Source organism: Rutilus rutilus (genome assembly GCF_951802725.1).
Source record: "Rutilus rutilus genome assembly, chromosome: 7".
NCBI lineage: Eukaryota > Metazoa > Chordata > Actinopteri > Cypriniformes > Leuciscidae > Rutilus > Rutilus rutilus.
Window position 1 is genome coordinate 20588839 of NC_140221.1, and position 13397 is coordinate 20602235.

At 42.7% G+C, this 13397-nt stretch overlaps 1 protein-coding gene across 1 annotated transcript in view; it reads right to left on the reverse strand.

The window, feature by feature from the left end:
- adamts3 (ADAM metallopeptidase with thrombospondin type 1 motif, 3) overlaps positions 1-13397 on the reverse strand; it is a 139440-nt gene that overhangs the window by 70267 nt on the left and 55776 nt on the right. The window contains exon 8 of the mRNA XM_084415226.1: positions 1202-1307. Within this exon, the coding sequence (XP_084271352.1) occupies positions 1202-1307 (106 nt within the window). The remainder of the gene's footprint in view (positions 1-1201; positions 1308-13397) is intronic.

A 13397-nucleotide genomic window follows, 5' to 3' on the forward strand; every position in this document is an offset into this window, starting at 1 on the left:
CAAAAACGTCTAAACAAATTGTAAAATAGGCACTATGTTTAATATGAGTCACATATTTGAGGTCTAAATAACTACATTCTGGCCAAAAAACAAACTGTTCAAAACTACATTTTGTGACACAACAACAGTAGTTTTGTAAATAATATGGTGGATTTGCTAGACCGCCATGACAGTCGTCATACAAACAGTAAAACAGTTAGTGCTGATACTGTGTGAATATCACAAGGCTGGAAAAGGCTATCAGCCAATCAGTATCGAGAACCAGAAAGAACTGTTGTATTGTTGCAATACTAATGTCGAACAGATGGATAAGTTTGCCTAGGCATTGGTATGGAAAGAGGAAGGACAGAGGCTTAAGCAGGAATCAATTGACTGCCAGACAGAAAATGTGAGAGGCCCTGACATCTCTCTTTGAATTAAATAAAATGTTATTTCAGTCTGTGCTAAAGCCAAACTGGATGAAAGACTGTCAGTAGGATGGTGGCAAGATGTAGAGTAATTATGGTTTATCATTCTTTGTCATGTGCTCAATGAAAACTGGATAAAGGCATTTTAAAGAAAGAGATACACAGACAGAGACAGAGAAGTTTGAGAGGGTGAAGTCCTGGACAATAGTTTCAATAGGAGAAGGAGATAAGGAGTTGGCCTTAATAACTAATCTGTGTGTAGGTGGTGGGTTTTTATGAAACCCCTTTGATTGTTATATTACTACAGACTTTTAGCAACTGTTGTCAAAAAAGGAATTTAAGCTCACCCACAAAAGGGAACAGGCAAGACTAATTAGGCTTGTAGAGACAGTGGCTCTTAAGCATGAGCTCAAAAATTAACATGAGGGATGTTTTGAACAACGTGAGAGATTGACTTTACATCAAGGAAGTAAGTAAGGACAAAATATTATCTATTTCTTTTTTTCACTATTAGATAATATCCTCAAAAGATAAGCAAGTCCACTTGTATGAGGCATCAACATTTTCTTTTGTCCATTGTGTTACTCTTAATAGAGCACTCACCTTGAGAGCAGACAGTAAAGTACATTAGCTATGCATATTTACCTGAAAACACGCATTCCATGTGGTTTACAAAAAACATTTTTTATTTTTTTTATTCAAATGTGAAACCACATGTTCAGAGTGACATAAAACACTTTACAAAAGCTAACATCAATCTGAAATGGCTGAAAAGATCATGTTTAAAAACTTACACATGTCCTGTTTCGTGGGCTACAACGAAGGCAGAAGAGAAGCCGTCTTCATGATTGAGGGTGCAGCTGCGGACAGGGTGGCACATCCCAGTGACGGGGGCATATCCTAAGAGTGAGTGAGTGACAGTGACAGACAGAGAAGATGAAATGGTTAGGGTTTATTTTTTTCTGTCATAACTTGCCCTGTGATTCTACAGTCTGACAGCTTGCTGCTGGGTGTACTTGTAATTCTTTGAGAAGAGTAATGCTGACAACTCTGCAAAGAGCTGTCCAGGAGAATTAGATTAGATTTTTCTTTATTTTTTCTGTTTCTTTCATTTAGTTATGACATGTAATGGCTATTTTACTAACAATTCAAATACATATTTGAGGATTATTGGAGGGGGATGGAACCAATTAGAGTCTTTCCAGCAAAGGTGACAGCATGTGCCAAAACAATGTCAACCTACCAGCTGTCATTACACCACATTTCATTGTGTTGGACAAAGACAGTCACTTTGTTCGAAGTGCAATACAGTGAAATGTGCAATTGTTATAGCATACTGACAGTTCATTACAAACAAAGTGTCAACATAAATAAAATTCAGATAAAATGAGTGATGTGAAATGAATATTTCTCAGTTTGTAAAAGGATTTTATTTTTCTTGGTAATGGCATTTGTGGTGATTTGGACAATTGCGCTAATTTTTAAAGTGTCTGTGTGTGTACATATTAATGTAAAAACATTCACCATAGTGAATACAGTGAAACGCTGAAAACACCACGAGCGTCACGTGTGCTTCAGTGTGTGTGTAGTAGAGCACACATTGAGCGCTCATTCCCAGAGACGCGTAGAACAATTGCAGTCTCTTTGAACTTTAATATTCACAGACACTAGTCCATATTGAGATTTGATCCATTGTACAGCCCTACTTTTGATGTATTAATTCCGTGACGTTCTGCTTTATACAGCAAGTTCCATTTGTGACTGGATTCCGCGATTCGATCCGTGTCGCTTCGCAAACACAGACGGGGTGAATTTATGAATGAAAGTGTGAAAGTTCTTACACAAAACAAAGTTGTTACGTATCCTCACGCTTTTTTTAAGTGGGTATACAGAAATCCTTGGCCTTTCCTAGTGGGTATACGGCATATACCTGCGTATCACGTAGACTACACCACTGCTCTGTACTACTTGTTTATGTCAGAAGCGGTCTGAGGTTTGCAGTTCCCCGCCGAATCAGCAGCCCATCACCGGCTATGCTTACAACAGGAATATATGTGGAAAATTGAAGAAAACTAATCGAAGCGGAGAGGAGAGGAGAGGAGAGGAGAGGAGAGGAGAGGAGAGGAGAGGAGAGGAGAGGAGAAAATGTGTTGCCAAATAACCCAAATTGGGTTATTAAAACACAGTATTCCTTGGAGTGTACAAAACTGTGACAGATGCTTAACTAAAGATCTCAGGGTAACGCTTTAGATTACAGCCCGGAAAGTACTGTGTAAGTAAAGTGAATGTACAGGGTAACTTTCGGTAATTAAAGTGTTCCTATAAAGTACGTATGTGTAGGTATAAGGGAACAATATGTAAAGTTTGGGGAATAAAGGGGTAACACGTTGTCAACGTGTCGACTGATTGGGATCCCTACTAAAATGCCACTAGTGCTGCCACTGAGGTGGCTCCAGCCAATAACAGGGGGGAGGACGCAACCGGTCAGTGACGGCAGAGCAGGCTCTGCCAATGGAAGACACGGGCTCGCCGCAGGGAGTCAAAACCGTGGAAGAATACACATATGGGATCGCCGTGGGGATCACAACATATGGACCCCACCTAACACAAGTTAACAAGTATACAAGTGATAGGACCAGCATCGGACTAGCAGCAAAAAGGCACACTTATCCAGTCCAAAGGAGGGGAATAGCGCAGCAAGCCATAGGCTAGTTTCTTAGCGAATGTGCTGGTGTCGCCCAGCCCAGAGCTCTTAATCTGTCAGCGAGACACTCGTGTCAATGCCCAGGAAGGAGCTGCACTCTCTTTTTGGAGGAGCTCACTACCCAGGTGGGCACGGTGCACCTTGGGAATTTCACCAAGATGATGGCAACACTAATCTATTAGTGGGCCAACCTCTGCATGGAAACCGCCTTCCCTTCTGCTGGTTTCCGAAACAGACAAGAGCTGGAGAGGTCCTGTGACTTTGCATTCTGTCCTGAATAACCGCAAGGCAGGAGGAACAGAGAAAGTCAGGGCTGGGTCTGCCTCCTCCAGGGCAGCGCTTGCAGGCTCACCACCTGGTCCCGTTTTAAGGAAGAGGTAGGAACCTTGGGCACATATCCAGGCCGGGGTCTCACATTAGTGAGAGTTAGCCGGCCTGAATCCAGGCACGATTCGTTGACCGAAAATGTGTGCAAGTCCCCTACCTTCTTGATAGAGCAAGCAAGCAGGAGAACTGTTTCTTTAAAAACAGATTTTTAACTCAACTACCTGAAGTGCTCAGGGGAGGTCTCAGAGTGCAGTAGCACTGGAGATAGGTCCCAATAAGGTATAGAGAAGGAACCTGACGATCAAGTCGTACTTTCTATATCTCAACCGCATCCTGATGTGCTTTAAGGCGAGACACGGCAGGCAAAAACATCGTTTTTTTTTCACTGGTCAATTTTGAGATTTTGGGTTATTTGTCTTCAATAACATGTATTCTTTCAGACTTGTGCTGAAAAAAAGTCCAAATTACACATTTAGGTCTTTATTTTACTACACTTTGTCTGTTTGAGTGTGCAGATTTCGCCTAAATTCATCAAAAGTTGGAGTTCTAAATCATCCCGCTGCTCCACGATCGCTCTCTGTACCCCTTCATCTCGGATACCGTTGGAAAGCCCTCTCTCTTCTGTACAATGCTGTCGGATCCAAATATGGTCATTTCCTGTCTATCAGCAACCAATCATGAAAGTAAAACAGGTGATTTATCTCGAAATGCGCAATCTCATTGGCTGATGCCAATTTCTGACAACGTGATTCGTCCAGAATCGTCACGTGACGCGCTTTGACATTTCCGCGGTAGTTCAAAATGTCGAAAGAGATGCATGTAAAATTCTCTCAGAGAAGTCGAAAACAGTTGTCATTAGCTAGAAGACACAAGGGATTACCAACAAAGACAAAAGATGAAATGCCATATGGGTCTTCACATTTTTTTTTCATGAGAGCCGCACTGATAAGGACAAGTCAGTAGGAGAGCCATACGTCGTCCTTTCAGTTTCGGTTCTCAATCGACCAAGTGTTTACATGTTCTCTCGATAAAGAGCATCCCGAACTTCTGTAGAGCATTCCTTACCAGATGTTCGATGCATTTCTCGCTGCAGCCCAGAACGTTCGAGACAGAGGAGTCTAAAGTGGCCTTCGTTCTCACGCTACTTACGGGACGTGCAGCCTTGTGGGGAACGGCAGTGTGGGAGAACTAGGACCAATGCTGCGCCTCGTTCCACGCACTAGCCGCCGAAGTGAAGAGGGTCTTTGACCGAGCGGTAGCCGGCAAGGAGGCTGCCAGAAGACTTGCGGACCTTAAACAGGGTGACTGTTCCGTTGCGGACTACTCGATCGAATTCCGAACACTGGCGGCAGAGTGCAAGTGGAACGAGGAGGCGTAGTGGGATATGTTCCTGCATGAGCTGGCCGACCGTGTTCAAAGAGAAATATATATGTTGGACCTACCTCCTAGACTCAACGGACTCATTGACTTGGCTCTACGGGTGGATGCCCGCATCGGTCGGCTGGAGCAACACGCTCGACCCACTCGCACTCCTGGAAGTGCTGGAGTTCGAGGCAGCTATGAGGAGAACACGGTCGGTCCCGTCGTCGATCACGAGCCCATGCAGGTGGGGAGAGCTCGGCTTTCACGGGAGGAGAGAGAAAGGCGGAGGTCCCGTGGACTCTGCCTTTACTGTGGTGGCTCTGGAAATGTTTTACACTCTTGCCCAGTAAAAGAGCAAGCCCGGTAGTAAGGTTGAGGCTACTATCGGGTGGGATCTCCGCCGGGAAGTCCTCACCGTCTACTCTCCTTCCGGTAAGACTGAGATGGGCCAACGACACTTACACCTGTCAGGCACTCCTGGACTCCAGAGCTGAGGGTAATTTTATGGACTTACATCTTGCGCACAAGTTACACCTTCCTATCACACCTCTCTCCCACCAGATCTCCGTCAGTGCTCTTAATGGTCAAGAACTCCCCAACATCTCACTTACTACTGGTCCCATAACCCTCATCACCTCCGGCAATCACACTGAGACTATCCCCTTCCTCCTCATGGACTCCCCTGTTGCACCCATTGTTTTAGGCCATCCATGGCTAGTGGAGCATAATCCTCTTGTATATTGGGGCTCGAACTCCATCGCCATGTGGAGCGAACATTGTCACGAGTCATGTCTTGTGTCTGCTTGTTCGTCTGTGTCTGGTTTTGTGTTTCAGGAGAAGGCAGCGGATCTGTCAAATGTGCCCGCGGAGTACCAGGACCTGAAGGAAGTGTTCAGTAAGTCTCATGCTGCTTCTCTCCCTCCGCATCGTCCCTATGACTGTGCTATAGAGTTATTGCCAGGTAAGTCTTCGTCTAAAGGCAAACTTTACTCTCTTTCTGTCCCTGAGAGGGAGGCCATGGAGAAATATATTTCTGATCCTCTAGCATTGAGTTTCATCCGACCTTCTTCTTCTCCTGCAGGGGCGGGGTTAACCGCGGGGTTTTGTTGGTAAAAAGGATGGTTCTCTGCGACCTTGTATTGATTACCGAGAGCTGAACAACATCACGGTGAAGAATACTTATCCTTTGCCATTGATGTCTTCAACCTTCGAGAGGTTGCAGGGAGCATCCATTTTCACAAAATTGGATTTACGTAACACCTATCATTTGGTTCGCATCAGGAAGGGGGATGAATGGAAAACCGTGTTCAACACCCCCAGGGGGCATTTTGAATATTTGGTTATGCCGTTCGGACTTTCCAACTCCCCAGCGGTTTTCCAGGCACTCGTCAATGACGTGTTGAGAGACATGGTAGATCAGTTCATATATGTTTACCTGGATGACATATTGATTTTTTCTTCGTCTCTCCAGGAACGCGTTCAACACGTCAGATGAGTGCTTCAGAGGTTGCTAGAGAATGGGCTTTTTGTCAAGGCGGAGAAATGCGCTTTTCTTGCACAGTCTGTTCCTTTCCTAGGTTACATCGTCTCTTCTGAGGGAGTGCGTATGGATCCTGACAAGGTTAAGGCTGTGATAGATTGGCCAAGTCCAGATTCCCGTAAGGCCCTACAGCGGTTTCTGGGGTTCGCCAATTTCTATCGGCGCTTCATTCGCAACTTCAGCCAACTAGCCACACCTCTGACCGCCTTGACCTCCCCCAGAACTACGTTCAGGTGGTCCGATACAGCCGAGGCTGTATTCACCAACCTAAAGAGCCGCTTCGTTTCGGCTCCCATCTTAGTCGCCCCTGATCCCACACGTCAGTTCGTGGTGGAGGTCGACGCGTCAGAGGTGGGAGTAGGTGCAGTTCTTTCACAACGCGCTTCCTCAGACGACAAGATGCATCCTTGCCCGTTTTTCTCCCATCGTTTATCACCTGCCGAACATAACTATGACATTGGTAACAGAGAATTGTTGGCCGTCAAGTTAGCGTTGGAGGAGTGGCGTCATTGGTTAGAGGGGTCGGGGGTAACTTTTATCGTTTGGACCGATCATAAGAACCTTGAATATATTAGATCTGCTAAAAGACTCAACTCCAGGCAGGCTCGGTGGGCACTTTTTTTCGGACGTTTAGATTTTTCTCTCTCGTACCGCCCGGGTTCCAAGAACATCAAATCCGATTCCTTATCTCATATTTTTGATCCATCCGAACTCCCGATTACTCCCGAGTGCATTTTACCCGAGAAAGTAGTTATCTCCACACTCATATGGGACGTCGAATCGAAGGTCAAGACGGCCTTAGAAGGGGTAACGCCTCCGCCCGGTTGCCCACCGAATCGATTGTTTGTTCCGGAGGGGTTACGGTCCGACGTTATTCGATGGGGTCATTGCTCCAACGTGGCTTGTCATCCAGGAGTAAATCCCACTAGCTGTTTAGTAAAGCAACGATTCTGGTGGCCATTAATGGCTCGCGATATTCACGATTTTGTTTTGCCAGTGGTAAGACGTCTAACCGACCTCCTAATGGGTTACTCCGACCGCTGTCTGTCCCTTCGAGACCCTGGTCCCACATTGCGCCAAGGAGACAGCGGTTACTGTAATTGATCACGTCTTTCGGTTACATGGCCTCCCAATGGACGTGGTTTCTGACAGGGGTTCCCAATTTGTGTCCAAATTCTGGCAAGAGTTTTGTAGGTTATTAGGAGCTACGGTCAGCTTGTCTTTGGGTTATCATCCCCAGAGCAATGGTCAGTCCGAGCGAGCCAACCAAGATTTGGAGAGAATGTTGCGATGTTTGGTATCCAAGAATCCTTCATCCTGGAGCCAACAACTTTCTATGGTTGAGTACGCCCAGTGTCATCCACGGGCCTCTCTCCGTTTGAGTGTAGTTTAGGGTACCAGCCACCAATTTTTCAGAGTCTGGAATCTGAGGTCGCGGTCCCCTCCGCTCACGCCTTCGTCCAGAGGTGTCACCGCACATGGACCAGAGCCCGCGAGACTCTGCTCCAGGTGGGGGCGCGCACTAAGGCTAAGGCCAATCGCAACCGGTCAAGGCCTCCCGTATACGTCGTGGGTCAAAAAGTTTGGCTTTCTACCAAGAACATTCCGCTCCGTTCCGTTTCCAACAAGTTAGCTCCCAAATTGATTGGCCCGTTTCCTGTCACCAAGATTATTAGTCCGGTGACAGTCCGACTCAAACTTCCTCCGGCGTACAGGAGAATTCATCCCGCCTTTCATGTGTCAAAGATCAAACCCGTGTTTTACTCTCGCATTAATCCACCGACCCCGGTTCCTCCCCGCCGCTACTCGTAGATGGGGAACCTACTTATTTGGTAAATCGTATTCTGGACTCGAGACGGAGGAGACGCGGATTCCAGTATTTGGTGGACTGGGAAGGTTACGGTCTGGAGGAGAGGAGTTGGGTACCTGCTAGGGACATCCTTGATCACTCCCTTATCGATGATTACAATCGACAGGTAGGTTTGTCTGGGAACGCCAGGAGGCGTTCCTAGGGGGGAGGGTACTGTCACGGTTGGTAGATTCGCTGTCTCATTCTGGTCTCGTGTGTTTGTGCCAAAAACGCACGGGTGGAATGACATCTTGAAAAAGGCGCACCCGTGTTGCTCTTTCAGGAAATGGGACCCATCACCAGTGCCGGAGTACACAGGGGAATGACCACGGCAACACTGAACAGTGAACTGAAACGGTGAAGCACTCACTTTTCCGCCCTCTAACCAGCCATCAGCCATTTATGCCATTTAGCCATTTATGCTGTTAAAACCGCAGTTGAGAGCTCAAAGCTTGCGATCCACCACTGTATCATTGCTATAGAACCACCAGCACTGGGAAAGTCTTCCTAGAAAAACACTGATACACTCACTCTTTGTAAACAACAGTACTCTTCAGAGACATCGAGACTGATCGGCTCCGAAGCGAAAGACAACTGGTGCGTGCATCCACTTCCGTATTTATACCCGCGCTGCAGGGCAGGGCGTGTGATGCGATTCACGCACACCAATGTCCATTGGCTCGTTTTTACAATACTCGAAGATGACAGGCTCCCTAGCGTGATCCCAATCAAAGGGAAAGGGAATAGCCGAATTTCTCTCAGGCAAAATGTCAATAATACTACCCAGTAGCGGAGTGCAGCCTTACATGTTTAAACCAGAGTCAGACACCGACGGAGAGACTCAGGAAGAAGCTGCAACTGTGAGACTGTACATGGACGTTTCTGAATGGTTAGTGGATACATTTAACTTTAGTTGTTGTGGAGTTACGTTAATTCATCTCATCGACAAGCCTGTACTGTCATTTTGATCTATAAACTGTTGTATAGGTGCTTGTGTGTGAACTGTATTAGGATGCCCACAGAGCCAGAAAATATATGCTGCATGGAGGTAGAGCAGTTATCGTTTTGTTTGCGGTTATAATGTCGGACTGTTGCTTCTCACTCAGGGCGGGATCTAGTGCAGATCGTCACCAGTCGTGGGTGGGGTTTCCATACGTAGGCGTAGGGGGAAATTTGAAACAGCTTGTTCTGAGAGATTGATGATATATGGGGATTTAAGTATTGGGTGGATTTTTACCATTATAGGTTGGTTGTTTACAGACACTGTGGACACACATCTGTGTTCAAACACCTTATAAAAGTTAATTTTGCATAATAGGTTCCCTTTAAGAAGGAATTCCATGCATCTTGCTATTCTGTATTATGTATTAAAAGAAAATACAGTACACCCAGAAATGTCCTCACCATTTACTCGTCTTTTACCCTCATGGCATCCGAGATGTGTACAGCTTTCTTTCTTCAGATGAAAACAAACAAAGGTTTTTAGAAAAATAAATAATATCTGCTAATGCAAGCTCATGGTCAAAAGTCAAACAGCATGTACAGCAATAACGACGGTAATCCATAGAGCCACAATGGATGAATCAATGCCTCTGAAGTGAAACGTTAAGTGTTTGTAAGAAAACTGCCAATATTTTAAACGTTTTAAACTGTAGACTAATCGCTTCCAACCAAATGTCACCTGCGCGTGCATGAGAGGGTTGAGTTCATGCTTGACCTAACTTGAATCGTGACGTAAGCATTTTTTTTATTAATGCTTACAACAAAATACAAACAGTAACAGATAATAACAATGAGAAACAAACAAGACAGGAGAATAGAGTCGAGTTCTCGCGCAAGTTTCACAGCGTGCTTGCGTCACACTTCACTTTGCGCTTCACAACAGGTTTACATACAACGTGAACTTGACTCGCATGCACACGCTAGTGACAGTTCATCGGAAGCGAAAAGATTAGTACATTATGAGAACATTGGGTGTGTACTGTATTTTATTTTAACCCTCATGTGGTGTTCATGTCATTTTTGACTGGAGAAGATTTTCTTTTTCCTGAAAATACTAGTTAATGTTATCGCATTGAACTGAAACTTAGTGACTTTGTTCACAGAGACTATAACAACTTGTCCAAATTTTTCTTTTTTCTTTTTTTACTTTTTTTGTGTTGTTTTTTTCACCTTGTTACACTTATGGTGTTCCCGGTCAAAAATGACAGGCCTACACAAAATAGCTTATAAATCCCTCGTTATGCTATATTATCCCCAAAAATTGGATTCAATCTTTTTATCAACTTGTTTCCTTTCAATTAGGACTGGTTTTGTATTCAATTTTCAAACAGTTTAATTGTAGGAGTCATTTATCCGAGCTTATGCACCTCAGTTTTTGAGTGAAAAAAGCATTATTTGTTAATAATTTTGGCAATATTGAGAAAAATGCCTACTATCAAATAAATGAGGCCTATGAATAATCAGATGCAAATATAAATATAAAACCAGTCCTAATTGAAAGAGAACAAGTGGACAAAAAGATTGAATCCAAGATTGGGTGAAAATATGGTATAATGCGTGATTTATAAGCTATTTTTTATAGGCCGGTCATTTTTGACCGGGAACACCACAAGTGTGACTATGTGCCATATTTTTTACAAAACAAAAGTTTCAAAACAAAATTCCTGGTGAAATATTAGAGTAGACTAGTGTGATCAACAGTAGCCATTTTTTTTCATTTTTTTTTTTCATATTTCCAAATTTACTCATAAATTATTAGTTTTTTACTCAAAAAATGAGATGCCTACTCTCAGATAAATGAGGCCCATGATTAATCAGATGCAAACAGAAATATAAAACCAGTCCTAATTGAAAGAGAACAAGTTGACAAAAAGATTGAATCCAAGATTGGGTGAAAATATGGTATAATGAGTGATTTATAAGCTTTTTTTTATGGGCCTGTCATTTTTGACCGGGAACACCACAGGTGTTATAAGGTTTTGAACACCACATGAGGGTTAATACAGAATAGCTAAAGACATGGGATTCCCCATCAGTGGAAAGAATGAAAAAGAAGAAGAGGAACAAGAAGAGGAGGAAGCCAAGCAAGAGAGAAAAAAAAAAAAGGCACAAAACGTGCTACTTTCTGTCGGGACTTTAGTATTTGAAATGAGAAGTTGATTTAAAAAATATATATATATATATATATATATATATATATATATATATATATATAAATGAATAAGAAGTGTTGTAAATCTCTTTTGAATTAAGTTGTTTTACAAATAAAGGTTTCTGAGTCAGTGATATCAGATTATATGTATTTTTATTGCAATTACCCTGTAATTTCATTAAACAAGAGGGTAACCAGCACCACTTTAATTTACAGTAGATGTCACACTTACCCTGTAACTACATGGAACAAGAGTATATTTCCCTAGTATTTAAAAAAAGTTGCAATATGTTTAGTTTTACTTGCCTTGAAACACGGAAGACCTAACTTGATCAGTGCATTTTTGCTATCAAAACAAATAACTGTATAAATGCACTGATATGTACCCCGTAATTTTAAAAAAGCCTTTAAGTATTGGTACACTATTATAACAAAAAGCTACACAGTGTATGTTCTTGCTAAATTGCTCCCAAATGTAAGATTGTTGCCTATCATAATAGTAGAATAAGTACCTTAGATCTAGGCTCTAAAGCTATATTCTTATCTGGTGTCAATAAGCCAATAAAGCACATCGGCTTTGATTAGCTCAATATCACCACTGCCAGACAACAGATGCGCCACAGGTAGGTGGAGAGGCCAAAGAGCTTTTCTCGGATGATTAACGAGGGCCGTTGAGTACATACAGTGGTATGATAAAGGAAATGTGAGAGTCGCAGTGACAGCATAAACACTTCATGCTGAGATCAGTGCTCTTCTCGGGAAAGCTTGAGTTTTCCTGTCAGGTTGAATAGACGTTAAATGTGCACTGTGTGAACTGTGTCAGTGCTGAAGGAGATATGCCCTGAGAGGACTGCTACTTCAGCAGCCGCCTCAATCCTTAGACAACAAAATCCCTTTTTCTTATGTGCTTATGTAAGGGCGCTTTCATGTCTCTCTTTCCAATAGTGTGAATCTGAAGAGGAGTTTTTACACCAGGCAGCATTTCTTACAGTAGTGGTTCCCAGGGGGCGTTCAGAGAACGTTGGAAGCAAGATTTTTGAAACGGGGACGTTCACGAGTTTACACCAAAGATCCAGGCAAGACAAGATTAACCCTCATGTGGTGTTCAAAACCCTATAACACCTGTGGTGTTCCCGGTCAAAAATGACAGGCCCATAAAAAAAAGCTTATAAATCACTCATTATACCATATTTTCACCCAATCTTGGATTCAATCTTTTTGTCAACTTGTTCTCTTTCAATTAGGACTGGTTTTATATTTCTGTTTGCATCTGATTAATCATGGGCCTCATTTATCTGAGAGTAGGCATCTCATTTTTTGAGTAAAAAACTAATAATTTATGAGTAAATTTGGAAATATGAAAAAAAAAAAATGAAAAAAAATGGCTACTGTTGATCACACTAGTCTACTCTAATATTTCACCAGGAATTTTGTTTTGAAACTTTTGTTTTGTAAAAAATATGGCACATAGTCACACTTGTGGTGTTCCCGGTCAAAAATGACCGGCCTATACCATATATTATACCATATTTTCACCCAATCTTGGATTCAATCTTTTTGTCCACTTGTTCTCTTTCAATTAGGACTGGTTTTATATTTATATTTGCATCTGATTATTCATAGGCCTCATTTATTTGATAGTAGGCATTTTTCTCAATATTGCCAAAATTATTAACAAATAATGCTTTTTTCACTCAAAAACTGAGGTGCATAAGCTCGGATAAATGACTCCTACAATTAAACTGTTTGAAAATTGAATACAAAACCAGTCCTAATTGAAAGGAAACAAGTTGATAAAAAGATTGAATCCAATTTTTGGGGATAATATAGCATAACGAGGGATTTATAAGCTATTTTGTGTAGGCCTGTCATTTTTGACCGGGAACACCATAAGTGTAACAAGGTGAAAAAAACAACACAAAAAAAGTAAAAAAAAGTAAAAAAAAAAAATTTGGACAAGTTGTTATAGTCTCTGTGAACAAAGTCACTAAGTTTCAGTTCAATGCGATAACATTAATTAGTATTTTCAGGAAAAAGAAAATCTTCTCCAGTCA